The sequence below is a fragment of the Diceros bicornis genome, chromosome 3 (genome assembly GCF_020826845.1).
Source record: "Diceros bicornis minor isolate mBicDic1 chromosome 3, mDicBic1.mat.cur, whole genome shotgun sequence".
NCBI classification, from domain to species: Eukaryota; Metazoa; Chordata; class Mammalia; order Perissodactyla; family Rhinocerotidae; genus Diceros; species Diceros bicornis.
In genome coordinates this window covers 48,625,230-48,641,346 of record NC_080742.1, presented here as the reverse complement: position 1 = coordinate 48,641,346, position 16,117 = coordinate 48,625,230, and the positions used below count along the sequence as shown (strand labels likewise).

General features: G+C 38.6%; 1 protein-coding gene across 5 annotated transcripts in view; it reads left to right on the top strand.

The window, feature by feature from the left end:
- Positions 1–16,117, top strand: part of IGF2BP3 (insulin like growth factor 2 mRNA binding protein 3) — a 146,190-nt gene that overhangs the window by 124,061 nt on the left and 6,012 nt on the right. For 4 of the 5 annotated variants that reach the window (XM_058527205.1, XM_058527214.1, XM_058527218.1 and 1 more), the window contains 2 exons: positions 12,826–12,942; positions 15,905–15,979. In XM_058527205.1, coding sequence (XP_058383188.1) covers positions 12,826–12,942; positions 15,905–15,979 — 192 coding nt within the window. The remainder of the gene's footprint in view (positions 1–12,825; positions 12,943–15,904; positions 15,980–16,117) is intronic. The other variant, XM_058527209.1, reaches the window with a different exon arrangement.

Here is a 16,117-nt window from a genome sequence, read left to right as displayed (position 1 = left end):
TTTAATGATATGGTTCTGTGTATTGGGTTCCCATGTTGTTAGAAAAATTGTTTTAAGAGAAGGGAGATCATATTAAGCGCTTAAATTTCTGAAGCACTTTTACAATTTTAAATGTCTGAGTGACTTAAGTAGCAATTTTGTTTTATTTTAAGAGTGGGAGAAGGTCAGTGATCTTTACGTTGATAAAAGTGAGCCAAAAGTAAATGTAAGGAAGATCTCACTGGAATAGGTGGTCTTTGCTTCTCCTGAGGTTTTAAAACTAAATCAGGTAGATGCAATTAGAAATAGCCAGTGAGAACAGGAGAAGATGCAGAAGCTGCCAGCAGTAAAGGTAGAAACACTGCAAGAGGGCAAGAGCTCGGAACCCCTAACGGCCTAGTGGTTTCTATGGCAGGAAAAGGAAATTCTCAGTCTTAAAGGGATGAAATGTGGACAGTCTTAGCAATCCATGTTCTTTGCAGAATTCTAATGGGCATTTTACTCTACATGTATTCTGGGCAGGGATAAAATGGAATCCCCAACTTTACACCGGACATTTCCCTAAATTGGTACAGGAGGTACCACTCAAAACATTAAATGCGAAGAAGAAGGGCAAATCTGTCATCTGTCTAGCTGGAATGGTTGATAAATTGTATATATATTGCATGTGTTTGCTGCTGATGAGTGTGGTCTTGTGATTTTTCTATAGATTTACACCTGCTGCTAACTTCATCTCACTATTAGTCTTGAACCTCAAAAAACATCAGGACTTATCCATAGAACTTAAAAGTGGAGGAGACATAGATTTGTAATCTACCTTTTTCTCCAAAATGGAAGAAATCTTTGCTTTTATAGGTTTTAAAAATGTGTCCTCACAATTGCCTTTTCCTCCTATAGGTGTATAATCCTGTCTTGGATTTTTTTTTTTTTTTTTTTTTTCAAAATTTATTTATTTTTTCCCCCCAAAGCCGCAGTAGATAGTTGTATGTCATAGTTGCACAGCCTTCTAGTTGCTGTATGTGGGACGCGGCCTCAGCATGGCCGGAGAAGCGGTGCCTTGGTGCGCGCCCGGGATCCGAACCCGGGCCACCAGTAGCGGAGCGCACGCACTTAGCCGCTAAGCCACGGGGCCGGCCCGGATATTTGGTGTATATATATAGATATATATATTTTTTTGTTTTTGTGAGGAAGATCAGCCCTGAGCTAACATCCATGCTAATCCTCCTCTTTTTGCTGAGGAAGACCGGCCCTGAGCTGACATCTATTGCCAATCCTCCTCCTTTTTTTTTCCCCCCTTTTCTCCCCAAAGCCCCAGTAAATAGTTGTATGTCATAGTTGCACAACCTTCTAGTTGCTGTGTGTGGGACGCTGCCTCAGCAGGGCCGGAGAAGCAGTGTGTTGGTGCGCGCCCGGGATCCGAGCCCGGGCTGCCAGTAGCAGAGCATGTGCACTTAACCGCTAAGCCACGGGGCCGCCCCCTGGTATATATTTTATAAACTTTGTAATTATAGGTGATTATTAATGAGAACATTGTACTGTTTTGAACTTTTCTCCTCAAGGACATTCACCTTGATGTTAACCACAATATCATCATTACTGTTTGGAAATTTGGCAGAATATTATTATTTAATATGCAATCCATGTCTAAATTTCCATGGTTACCCCAATAATGTCCTATACATCTGTTTTCAATAAAGAATCCAATCAAGGATCATGCACTGCATTTAGTTGTCATGTCTCTCTAGTCTCCTTTTTTAATATTTAACAGTATTCCATCCCCCCGACCCCCTTTATTCTTCTTCATAGCGTTGACATTTTTCTTCTTTATGGCATTGAAGAATCCACGCTAGTGATTTTATAGAATGTCCCCTAATTTGGATTTGACTGACTGCCTCTGCATTATTAGGCTCAAGTCATACCTTTTTTGGGGCAGGAATATCTTAGTGTGTCACATCGGGAAGCAAATGATGTCATTGTGTCTCATTGTTGGTCATGTTAAGTTTGATCATGCGATTAAGGCAGAATCTGTCTAATTTCTCCATTGTAAAGATACTTTTCCAAATTGTGATTAAGAAGTAATCAGTAGTACTTTGAGAATGTGTAACGATCTTGCACCCCAACAGTATTTCACCCAATGCTTTAATATCATTGCTGGCATTTGCCCAAATCATATATTACTATTTTTATGGCTTCTTTTACATTTATTAGTTGGCAATCTTGTGTAAAGTACAGCTTTCTCTACTCCCTGCCTTAAGGGGAAATAATGTTTTTTAATTTACATTGGAATTGCCCCAGACCTTTAGAATATCACCCTCCCCCAGCCCCCGTAGGTGTTGGGGGTGAGACCCAGGCATCACTATTTGGAAAAATCCTTGTTGACTCCAATGTGTAGTCAAGGTTAACAACAGTTGCTCTGTTTCTTAACTGGTTAAGAACCTGTGCCCCACCTTGGACTTAAATGAATCAAAATTCATTGGGAGGAGATGGAAGCTCAGAAACTTGTAGTTTTGTAAGTAAAGGTCGTCAGGAGTTTTTTGTTACCCATTCATTGTCAAGAACTGCCATTCTGCAAGAATGTTTACTAGTGTGTGGAGAGTGGACTTAAATGTTGGAAAGAATATCTATCAAGACTAATGCATGGGAGACATATTTGGGATAAGCATGAACACACACCACTCATGTATGTCCCTCTTTCTAACTTGTTCAAGGCTTTATTTTAAAGTGTGGTGAGGGCCGGCCCCGTGGCTTAGCGGTTAAGTGCGCGCGCTCTGCTGCTGGTGGCCCGGGTTCGGATCCCGGGCGCGCACCAATGCACTGCTTCTCCGGCCATGCTGAGGCGGCGTCCCACATACAGCAACTAGGAGGATGCGCAACCATGACATACAACTATCTACTGGGGCTTTGGGGGGAAAAATAAATAAATAAATAAAATTAAAAAAAAAAAAATAAAGTGTGGTGAGAAAACTCACCCCTTTTTTACTAGACCACCTGTCATTCCAACCCATGGGCAACTATCAGGCCAAAAATGTCTGGAGGATGCTGCCATATGTCGATTTTCATGCTTCTAAATATATTTTGGCATGCTATGTGTATCAGAATTAGGTTTGGCAGTGTGTTACAAGGAAAAAAAATTAGTTTAAATGAGCTTTCCTTTTTCAAGAGAAGAGTTGAAAGGTAGAGAACCCAAGTAGCTCTGGTAGTAGTTCTGCCATATCATCTAGGACTGGTGCTCCTATTGGCTTAGCATACCGTCTCCTGGCCCGGGATGACTGCTCAGGCTCCAGCCATTGAGTTTGATTCCAGCCAGCAAGAAGGATGAAGGATTAAAAATTGGCAGCTACCTCATTTAAGGACACTGCCGGAGGATAGCTTTTCACACTTCCACTCGTGTTGTATTTGCCAGAACGTAACACCTGGCCATGTCTATCTGCAAGGGAAGCTGGGAAACAGTTTATAACTAAATAGATGAATAAATTTTGGGGACAGCTATTTGACTCTGCCCCACTGGATTTAGCAGTATTACACGTTAAAGGAATCGCTCAGAGCCTGGGAAGGAGAAGGGTAGGCTTTTAAATTCTCTCCTCAGAAAAAAAGAGGAGAATCTAAATTAATTCTGGAAGAGAAAATTCCATGTTCCAGTTCCACGTCTACAGATTATTTTAATGTAAATAAAGGGAAAACACCATTTTCAGAGAATTGGATTGTGTCTCTGGATACCAATTAGAGTAAATTCTACTTCCAAATAGCTATCAGGTAATTTTCTGGTTTAATGTTTCAGGGAACAATTCTTTAACAAGTTTTATTTTAGTGTGTAACTTCATGGGGGAGAAATACTTAGTTGGAACAGCTTTGCCTTCACTGCCTCTTATTAGACTTTGTACTTTTTCTAAACCCAAATCACTAATCTTCATCTATTAAGTGTACCTAGTGGTCACCACTTTTTGAAACACAAATATTGTTTTTAAAGGCAGTAGTTAGATTTACCAAAGCTTTACCACTTTTTTTGCTTACCATTGCTTCTTACATTCCTTTTATTCCCTTTGGTTTCACTTTGCTTCTTGCTAAAGAACATAATATTGAAGGTCTGTGATGACATTTTTCAAAAACCAAGTTAGAGCATCAACAGTGGGCAGGAGTTTGCTCTCCGCACTTTGACGATGCTCCTCCACACAGTCTGGCATCTAGGGCTGCTGCTGAGAAGCTTGCTGTTCCTTAGAAGCCCTCACAGACAAGTCAGGTTACTTACCGCGATTGTCTCTTTATCCTTGATGCCCTGTAGGTTCGCAGGGAATCTCTGCTTTTACTTTAAATGTATATTGCCTGGCAAGGAGAGGTTTTGATGACTAAATGTTTAAAAGAATCTGACTCTATTTTAATGTACTGCTTCCTCTTTCTTTTAGAGTTGTTTCATTTTTCTACTCATGTTTTCTCACTTCTGGTTTGTAACGTGAAAGTAGAATTGATACATCTTGTCTTCAGATAAATCCCTTGCCTCTGTTCCATTCCAGGCACGCAAGTGCGCGCACGCGCACACACACACCATTCCAGGCGCGCGCGCACACCCCCTCCCCCCCATACTCTTCTTCCTGGAACCTGCCAGCTTGGTGTTTCCACCAACAGACAAAAAGTCTCTAGTTCATGCCTCGCAGCTGGCTCATGCAGTACTTAACTTGCAAACTTTGAGTTTATAAATGACAGGAAATGCTCCTTTCAGAAATGCTCAAACAGTAGGGAAGAGGCAATTGGCAGCTAGTGAGCAGAGCTGGAATTGGCACAGCACCCAACATCCATAGCTGGATGGTCTTGGCAGCTTGCATTTGGGTTGGCAGAAGTTAGTCCAAGTGCTGTTGTCTTCATAATTTTGATAGCATCTTTGGAGTTTTCCCAGAAGTCTCCATAACAATAGTGTAATCTTAAAATCGCTAATTTTCTGCTTATGGAAGAGGCAGGAAAGGCCAGCAATTCCTTAGATCTTAGCTAGTTTAAGGTGCTCTTTAAGAAACAATCTTTTGAGTTGAAAGGGATTTTTGGATCATCTAGATGACTGTTTCATGGAGTCTCTTTGTCATACTCCTTACGATTTCTTACTGTGGGTGCAGCTCTTTTGTCATTAAACAATTTCAAAGTAAATAACTCATTGCACACATTTATTACCTCTAAGAGGCCTTGATTACTTAGTTATAGGGAGAAACTTTCTTTGCCTTTTTTTTTTCTTTAAGACTTCAACATTCTATTCAGGTCATGGAGTTGAGTAAACTTAATTGCAGTTCCAGACCAAAATCCATTAAAACAAAACAAACAAAACAAAAAATCTAGGAGTATCTATTTTACAAGCCAAAGAAAAACACTGGCATCCTTCCAGGTTCCTGGAGGCTGGTCTTGTTGGCTGGCATGCATGTCTCCCTGTCTTTGTAATGTCTTAGATTCTGTTCCTCACAAAGTAAATACACTTAACCTTACTGTTTGCTCATTCTTGTATCTCCTCATGATAGATGATTAGGAATTACTCATTGGCAGACTTCACTGGTTATGCAAACTTTCAGTTGAGCAGCTTTGTTCTTCTGTTATTTCAAGCTATAGCATAGAGTCTGCCAAGAAGTCCAAAGGAAGTTTTACCGATAGGCATCTGGCAGAAATCCATTGGGAGGCAGCATGTGTCCTGTGAATATCTTTCACCTGTAAAAGTTTAGGAAGAAGGGTTCAAGACAATGCAGCTAAACATGAACTTAAGTACAAAGAATGTGTAACAAGGGTAATAATGCTGATGAATTTTTTCAAGCTTGATCTCAGAGACTTAAATTCACAGGTGAAAGAGGCTTATTATAACCCATTGTTCCGGCTTCTTAGCTTTGCAAGTAAACATTCAATTATCTGCTTATCTGGGTGTCCAAATCCTGAAAACACGGCTTACTATGCTGAACCACATATAAGAATGGTTTGTACCAGAGAGCGAGTTTAGTGATTGTCAAGTAAACAAGATGTTTATTCCAGGTGCCTTATGTTCCCAGAGGGAAATTTCCTTGAAAAGTAATTTATGGTCAGGGAGATGCTTGGTGGACATGGAATTGGAGCAAGGGGAATTGGGTGATGTTCAGAAATGTCTTCATCAAGCTTCAGACATCTGATGAGTCGACTTTAAGGTGCTATTGCCAAAAGTACACATCACTGTCCATCAGTCTAGGGCACCATCTCCTCCTGCTAACACTGCTTTTTCTATTTGACAGGTTCTGTGGCTTCTGTTTTCATCCCAGTACAGAACATTTTTCTGTCTACATACTGATTCTTTCTTCATGTCTTTGCCCCTTCTTTCTGTTATATTGTGGTCCTCTCAGCCCTTCTCTACTGATCACTGTTTCTTTTCCAAAGCTTCCCACAACTTTTCTCTTAAATTTTTTCTCAATCTCAGTATTGAAATTTTTACCTCCTACCCTTCTGCTACTCCTCCAAAATCAACAGAACAAAAGCATCAATAGCCTTTCATCACTGTGTCAGATTATTTTGCTTTTTGTTCAGCTTTTGAGGCTACAACATAGTTTTTGCCTCTGAGCTTTTCTCATAACAGTGGACTTCAGTATCTTTCAGACTAAGACACATGCTTAGGCTATGCTTTTGAGGTTCCAGGACTTTGCTTTAAGGATGTGAGGCCTATTATGTTAGTCTTCTGAGGACATTCAGAAGTTGCTCTCTGGGATCAGTCCCAGGAAAAGTAGTTTTTACTAAGCAAATGAATAGTTTTTCTTTTATAGACATGGTAAATCATGCAACTGATTTTTTTGGTGGTTTTTTTTTAATTAGTTGCTGGGAAACTTAGAGCCAAGTTTGTGTGACGGCATTTCTGGCTTCATCTTATCTCTTCTGTTCAGGTCCCCATGCTCCTCTGTCTTCACCTCCTTTGTTATATCTCGCTAGATTATGTGTATTCTGTAAGTGGCATAGAATCTTTCTGGACAAGGCCCAGAAAACAAATAATTATACAGTCATGGCAAAATACAATGGGGCAGATCTGGTTGAGTCACATATTAGATTTAGTCTGATCATCAAAAGGATCTTTATCACCACCAGACTAAAAAAAAGTATATTATTCAGAAGAACATCCATAGATGTTCTCAGTGAGATAAAATATTTACATCCTATCTTTACTTAAAAAAAAATTGGTTAAGATTAACATATCAGTTTTAATGTAAGGAGCAAAATGACAAAATAAATTGATACTAACATTGGGCACAGTTTATGGTCAATGTCAGCATTAATTCAGTTGGTATATCCAGTTATTAAAATAAGAAAGTTCTTGAAGTGTCCCTGTGGAATAAATGGTATATGGTAATTGCATAACACACTGGCAAGCTGTGAGGTATGGGGCTTTCCAAAGGGAGGCACTGGTTCTTATGACTTGGAATTTCTGAATAATGAAATAATATTATTTGGTGTTCTTCATTGATGAATAGCAACAGAAGTGACTTGGCCAAGCTGTGCAGGACAGGCCCCTTTCACAGATCTCCACAGTCAAGAGTTGAGTGGGAAGGTGAAAACCTCTTCTGGTATGTTTGTTGTAAGAATGCTTATAGAGTTACAAAGGAGATTTTACTCAGCTGACAACTGTATTAAGACCTGCAGTGTGTTATGATGTCCTGGGAAACATAGCGAATACCAAAGAGAGACCAAGTTATAAAGAATATAGTACATCAATTTATACAGATACTGAAGAAACAAAATCCAATGATCAGAAAAAAATCTGATGGTTTTTGTCAAGAATATTTCCTGGACTTGAATTTTAGGATAACACTTATAGGAAATAGGAGGTACATTGTTGGGGTTATAGATAAAGGAAGAGACTTAGAAGAGCAGAGTTGAGATGATTTTCCTTTGTAGAAAATTAGACATAGGGTCTAGAATCATACATTGCTTTATTTTTCATAAGTGTGAAAGGCATGGTTTGAATTAAAATGATTTCCCCCTTTAATGCATTTATTGTAAGATACTTACATTTACTGTAAGATAAATTTATTAGCATGAAAATTTGGAAATATTTGTCAATTTTAAATGGTCATGCTCTGACCTAGCATTTCTATTACATAAAATCTTAGAAGTATTTGTACAAGAGCACAGATTTATGTTTAAAGATTTGATTGCATTATTATATGAATTAGTGAAAAATTGGAAACCAAACTTTTTCTGAAGTGGTTTTTTTTTTTTTTTTTTTTTTTGCTGAGGAAGATTTGCCCTGAACTAACACCAGTTGGCAATCTTCCTCTATTTTGTATGTAGGTTGCCACCACAACATGGCCACCGATGAGTGGTATAGGTCTGTACCCAGGAACCGAACCCCGGGCTGCCAAAGTGGAGCATGCTGAACTCTCAAACTAATAGGCCACAGGGCCAGCCCCTCTGAAGGTCTTTAAAATAGCATCCTCAGATATAGAAAAATAACTGTCAGGTAAAGATGAAGGAATTACAGGGTTTTTTCTTGACAACTTTTCTGTGATGTGGTTATTTTATTCTCATGGTGGAAACAAAGATTGAAACACTTAGATTGAAGTTACAAAGTATCTTAAACATGCATAAGTTGGGTGTATGCAGATGACACAACAAACCTGTTGATTTCAGTTCCTTGTTCTAGTAATCCTTTTTGTGTGTGTGATTCAATTAAACTAATCTTTTTTTTGGTATTTTTTTTTATTGAGGTATAATTGACATAAAACATTATATTAGTTTCAGGTGTACAACATAATAGTTTGATATTTGCATATATTGCAAAACGATCATAAGTCTAGGTAACATCCATCACCATACACAGTTAAAATTTTTTTTTCCTTGTGATGAGAACTTTTAAGATCTACTCTTGTACCAACTTTCAAATATGCAATACAGTATTACTAACTGTAGTCACTATGTTGTACATACATCCCCATGACTGACTTATTTTATAACTGGAAGTTTGTACCTTTTGACCTCCTTTACATCATTCTTAATCTTCAGTTATCTCTATTCTTCAAAATAAATTTCTTAATGGACTATCTCTGATGCCCTTTTTAACATGTTGATGATCAAAGGCTTAAGCTTTTGCCAACTATACATAAGAAATTTCTTTTGACTAAAAGGAAGTCACATCAAGGCAGATCGAGAGAAGAGTGATACAACTAGGAAAAGGCAGCAACCTTGAATGAGAATTCTATTGGGCGTTTTTCTTAAGAGTAACTTCTGCATCTCTACATATATTTCAAAGCATATCCATACCCATTGGAAGCAGGGCACATACTGTTTTTTTTGTGAACATGGCTGAAGAGATAGAGAAGCCCCGGTTTGAATCCTGACTCCAACCCCAGTCAGCATATGACCTTGTGCAAGTGACTTAACCTCTCTGGCTCAGTTTCTCATCTTTAAAATGGGAATGTTGTTAGTTTCCATCAGTTGGACCAGTTGTGAGGTGCAAACGAGGTATTGCCCAGCACCTCACACATACTCTCCACACAGGGTTGCTCTATACCCCTGCCACGTGGTCATAGTTAACTTTCTCTTAAACCTGAGTTTTTACATTAGTGTGCTTCTCACTCATCTCCCACTACTCTTATAAAAAACAAAGGTAGCATTCAAATGTTCCATGAATATCTTCACTGGAATTCCACCTTCCTGTGTGGACTGAGAGGGAGCCTTTTTGTATAATTCTATAATGTTTATCAGTTTTAAATGTTCAGGCCCTTTGACTCAGCAGGTCTAAGAGTTTATGCAATACAGGTATTTGTACAACGGCACAAAAATTTTTGTACAAATTTGATTGCAGCATTACATGAATTAGTTGAAAACTGAAAACTATACACACATACACAATAGGGGTGAGATAAATCAGCTGTGGTATATCTATTTGAAGGAATATTCTGTTAATAGAATGAGGTAGAGACATATGAATGACATGGGAAAATATCCAAGGTATACTGTTAAGGTAAAAAAGCAAATTAGAACATGTTACTGGGGCTGGCCCCGTGGCGTAGCGGTTAAGTGTGCACGCTCTGCTGCTGGCAGCCCGGGTTCAGATCCCCGGTGCGCACTGATGCACTGCTTGTCAGGCCATGCTGTTGCGGCGTCCCATATAAAGTGGAGGAAGATGGGTACAGATGTTAGCCCGGGGCCAGTCTTCCTCAGCAAAAAGGATTGGCGTGGTTGTTAGCTCAGGGCTGATCTTCCTCACAAAAAAAAAAAAGAACATGTTACTTGTTGTAGTCTCCTGTGTTTTTTGTTTTGTTTTATTTAATACATTTTCCCCCAGGAAACATGTCTTCCTTTTCACTAGGTTTTTGTCATTTTTCCTGAACATTTGGCTTGAAAGAATTAATTAAAACTATAGGGGCTTGAGACTTTAGGTAATTAGCTAATAGTTGGTCAATGAAGTTTTTCTGATGGATTTTGGTAATTCCTCAACAAGTTTTTGACATTTTCAGACTTATTGACGTTGTATCTTAATTTTTATCTTGTCTAATATCATTTCCCTATTCTCATTTCCATTTTTTAATTGGTAAATAGGCAAAAAGTTTTCCTTTTATTTAGAGAACCAGCCTAGCCTTTTTATTATTTCTAGTGTTTTTGTTTACTAATTTATTTTTTAAAAAATCTTTGCTTCAGAGGAGGGAAACTAAAGACTTGAAAAGAAAAAAAATTCCTACCAAATGGTGTGATTAAGCCATGTCCTATGGAATAGCCTTCTGGTAGGTCTGTGTCGAGGGATAAGTAAGATGGAATGACTGATTCATCCATACGTGTGCTTCTGCTGTTGATCATCAATCTCTCCACAGACCTGTGGCGCTTAGTGTTCCAGGTTCTCTGCCTGCACTCTGGGATTACAGGGAGAAGATGGAGCCATTAATGCCACTAGCAATTTTTGCGTGGTTATGAGTGGCAATGTCGGGGCCGGCCCCGTGGCTTACCGGTTAAGTGTGCGTGCTCTGCTACTGGTGGCCCAGGTTCGGATCCTGGGTGCACACGGACGCATCGCTTGTCCAGCCATGCTGAGGCAGCATCCCACACACAGCAACTAGAAGGATGTGCAACTAGGACATACAACTATCTACTGGGGCTTTGGGGAGAAAAAGGGAAAAAAAGGAGGAGGATTGGCAATAGATGTTAGCTTAGGGCCGGTCTTCTTCAGCAAAAAGGGGAGGATTGGCATGGATGTTAGCTCAGGGCTGATCTTCCTCACACACACACAAAAGTGGCAATGTCATTTGGTGGACCATCAAGTGCCACAAAATTTGTTTCCACATCCAATAAAAAGGAAAGAGCTCAGTGCTGCTGTTTTCTTTGACTAAGATTTTCAGAAACTGCTTAAAATGATCAAATTCTAAAGATTTCCCTCATTTCTGAGATGCTTGAAAGCAAAACTGTTGGCATGTTTTTGTTGAGACTTATAAAGAATTTTGCAAAAGAGTTTAGGTTAAAAAATTAGAAATTAGCCTGGAGCTGTTTTATGGCTGTATGTGTACTTATTAGTATTGATGGATTAACTTGAGTTCTTGGGAACGGGATTTATAGTATCCTACAATAGGAATATTAGAAGGTTCAAGAGAGAATTCTATGAAGTATGTCTTACCAAGTATGGTTCATGTGTACATTTCTTACTGCAAAATATCTTCTAACATCTCTAGAAATCTTAGTTTGCTAAGTACACATTTTTTTTTAACAAATGCATATTATGGTTTACTTGGGTTGTGGTTTATTCAGTTGTGGCTCACATTAAGATTTTTCTTGGCGTATATGGGAAATCTCTGTACCTTCCTCTCAATTTCGCTGTGAACCTCAAACTGCTCTAAAAAAATAAAAATATTTTAAAAATATTTCTTGAAATAAAGTTCTTAAAATTAACTTATCCTTGGAAGCATGTTTTTCTTATTGTTAGAAGGCAAACAAACTTCCCGAACATGTGCACTGCTTCTGCATCTTAGAACCTTTAGCTCACTGGTAACATTCCTGAACCTTGAACTGGCCTTTGTGGGACCCAGTCACTGTGAACTCTTCTCCTGAGTGTGTCCTTTAGCCCTGCAAGGACTGTTGGAAGGGAGACTCAGGAAGGGAGCAGCTAGTTTGAAGTGGGACGATAAGGAGGAATGAAGTATACAGAGAAAATCCACTTATGAAAAACCTTTTAGGAGTTAGCCTTTAAAATGTTTTCCAATTTGTCCATGTGTAAGATGCAAAGGGAAGGCAGAAATGGAAGGAATAAAGAATTATATGGGAAAGAATCTTAATGGAATTTTACCACCAAAGTGAGTTAGTTCTCTTCTAATCCTGTCCTATGCTTGGGGATGATAAGTTTTGAATGGTAGTGGTAAGGTTTTACACGATTTACTCATATATGATGAGATCCAGGAGTTTTTCCCTTTGAGAATAAATAGTTCACTAGTTATGTGTTTAAGAAGCAAAATCTACATGGATAAGGTGTGGAGTTGGTATCCTTGGATGCTGTCATGTTTGTTGATGTGTAGCCCAGATTTCACTTACTGGTTAAAAATCTACCTTAGATATAGTGATGGGGGATCTTACTTAATTTTAAACATAATCTTCTCCCTCTATTCTAATACATTTAAACTTTATAACATTTACATGTCTTTTAAATCTGTAACTTGGTGACATTCTAAAGTTTAAGAAAATTTTGTAGAGAAGTGACATTTTAAATGCAGATGCTTTCAGGATGAATATGAGATCTTGACCTGTTAGGTAAACTCATGTCAGCTTCCTGTGGTGGTTCTTCCCAAAACGATCCTAATAACTCGTGCTGTATGAGAATGTCCCCATCCCTATGCCAACAATAATAGCCTGATTTCTACCAAATAAGCATGTATGTTCTGTATTTTCCAACAGCAATCAGAAACAGAGACTGTTCATCTGTTTATCCCAGCTTTATCTGTTGGTGCCATTATCGGCAAGCAGGGGCAGCACATCAAACAGCTTTCTCGCTTTGCAGGAGCTTCTATTAAGGTACTGTTCTGCCAACTGTGGCTCTCCTGGTGCTTTAAATACATTAAGTTACAGAAACATGAGTCGTCTTGCCACTTTATAATTTGAAGTGAATGCGGCAGTCTATCCTGAGGTAACATAAGGGTGTGACAGAAAACCCCAAACAACAGTAGCTTAAACAAGCTAAGTTAAATTTGCTCTCCAAAAAAAGTAGTCTGGAGGTAATACAGTGCTGGTATTGTGGTTCTGTCCCACCACGTCTTTGGACCTAGATTCCTTCTAACTCATCTTCCCCAGGTGTGGTCTTGGTCCCTCATGGTCCCAAATGACACTATTCAGTGCTCTCTAACAATCAAGCCTGTGGTCCAGCTAGTAGGAGCAGAGGATATAAAGAACACCTTTCTCTTAAGGAGGTTTCCTGTTAGCTGCTTTAGGATATTTCTGTTTATATTCCATTGCTGAGAACTCCATCACAAGGCCAGACGTAGCTGGTGGGCCAGCAGGGAAATGTAGTCCATTGTGTGGTCAGCTAAATATTGTATTATGGCAAGTGGGGTAACAAATATCAGAGGACAACTAATGATATCCACCAAATAGATAATTGTGTGTTCTGAAGATTCTGTATTTTGATATGCCAAGAAACAATGTAATATCAAATATACGGGTCCTTTTGTTTTAAGGAATACACAAGTTGACAAAGGCTTGATATAGTGATAGCTTTCTTTAGGAAAACATCAGTCTATTGTGGGTTTTATTTTGGTTATGTTTTATAAAATTTATACAAAAATTTTTATTTAAAAGAATACAGTACACACAAAAAAACTGCACTCAAATGTTTATAGAATCTTTATTTATAAACTGTCCCAAAATAGGAAGAAATAAATGTTCGTCAACTGGCAAATGGATAAACTGTGGTCCATCTATACAATAAATATTACTTAGCAATAAAAAGGAATAAACTATTGATACATACAACAACTTGGATGAATCTCATGTATTATGCTAAGAGAAAGAAGTCAGACTGAAAAGGCCACATAGTTTATGATCCCATTTATATGACAGTTGTGGAAAAGACAGAACTATAGGGATGGAGAGAAAAATCAGTGGTTTTAGGAGTTGGAGGTAGAGAGACAACTGACTACAAAGAGGCAGCAAAAGAAGTTTGGGGACTGATGGAACTGTTTTTATTGTGATTGTGGTGGTGGTTACATAACTATGATTTGTTACCAGAAGAGTGAATTATACTGTATGTAAACTAAAGTAATAAAAAAGCAAAACGCACACACAGAAATAGCCTTCATATGCTCTCTTGTAGCAAAAGATAACAAAATATGTGAATAGGAAATGCAGCCAAAATAAATAAATGGGTAAAGGGAAAGGAATGGTAAAAGATTTAAGTGTGAACTATCTTTACTGTCCTGCTAGTTTTCTGATTAATGAGTTAAAAATAAATCTTTGACACATGCAAAAAGAACCTAGTAGATTCATTCTGGAAAAACTACAATGAACATTTCATGAAGAAAAAGAATTGGGTACTTAGATGTTTGGTTCTTTTTCTTTCTGGCTTTCATGGAGGTTTTATAGTGAGGTTAAAATGTTTTGGTTTCCAAAAAGTCTGAAACATGCATAATCTGCAAGATTCACCACCACTCTTAACACTGCTAGAGTTACATATATGTAAATTTCCATATATGTACTTACTTTAATAGGCATATATTTGGTATCACCAAACCATGATTATGTTTGCTTACTAGAAATTTAGGTTGTTCCTAAGCTCAGTGTACAAGTGCCCTTAGCTCCAGCTCTCTATCACCAGTACTGACAAATGTATTTTTTAAAAAAGAAAACTAGTCAGAAAGAGGAAGAATGATATCTTCTTTCTAGGGGTTTCCCATGAATAATCCTAAGAGCTTGGACTAAAGGAAGTAATTATTTGCGTATTTTATAGACACAGAATTAGCACCCTGCTTAAAATGGGAACAATATGAATTTGGCTGTAGGTGACAGAAATATTAGCTTTATTTTAAGGGAGGGAGAAAGCATAACTCCGTGAAAAGTAAAAACATTCTTTTGATTGTAAACGTGGGGAAAGGTCTAGTAGACTAGGTAAGTAATTGACAGTGATCATATTGAGTGGCAGAATTTGGGGTGGTTTTTACTCTTTTTTGCTTCCTATTCTTATATTGTAATAATGTATTTTTTAAATAATTAGAATTAATTTGCTGCTTGCACAACAAACATCTAGCTTTTTTTCTTTTAAAACAACTCCTACCAGCCAGGACCCAAAACCCTTTCTTACTATGACACCGAGGGGATGCTGGCTTCTTCTCCCATCAACAGTCTCTGCAACGTTTCCCCAGCCCAGGCTTTTTGTGTGATTTCACACACTGTGCAAAAACTGAAGTCTGAATTTACTTTTCTTCTGCCAAATTAATGTTAGTTTATCGCATATGTTACTCCAATGAGCGTACTTTAGGGGAATTTACCAATCATCTTAGATTCGTGAACTTAGCAGTTACTTGCACATACAGGAAGCCTGAAAGGTTTTGATGCATGTGGGCCAAAGACTACAGTTTGAGCACCACTGGTATAGTGATTAGGAACACAGGCAGTGGAGACAGACCCAGCTCTCCCTCCAGCTCCAGGAGCTGTGTGATCATGGACCAGGTAACAGCTTCTCTAGCCCCCAGCTTCCTCATTTGTAAAGTAGAGGCAATACCTCATCAGGATGTAGTGAGGATTAGCTAGCTGAGAGACTGCATGTGGACTTTTATATTAGGGCCAGGCACAGTGTAGGTACACAGTATATGGCAGGAGCCATTAAGTAATGAACCCACATTAATCACTGCCTCTCCATAACTTCCTCCCAGAAGGCTTTCATTCTACATTTCAGTAATTCACGTGCCGACGTCAGGCTGGTTTGTGTAACGTTTCTATCAGTGGCACCTGAAAGTGTCATAATCCCTCGATGGGTCTGTTACAGATTGCTCCAGCTGAAGCACCAGATGCTAAAGTGAGGATGGTGATTATCACTGGGCCACCAGAGGCTCAGTTCAAGGTATGTGCTCTAGAGTCTATGCAAAGGTAACAAACGAATAGATGTGGAGAATGTTAATGCCTTCTTTTCAGGAACTCCATAACCTGGCTTCTCCCTTAAATACAACTAATACTCAGTAGAAAGAATCTCTCAATGGAA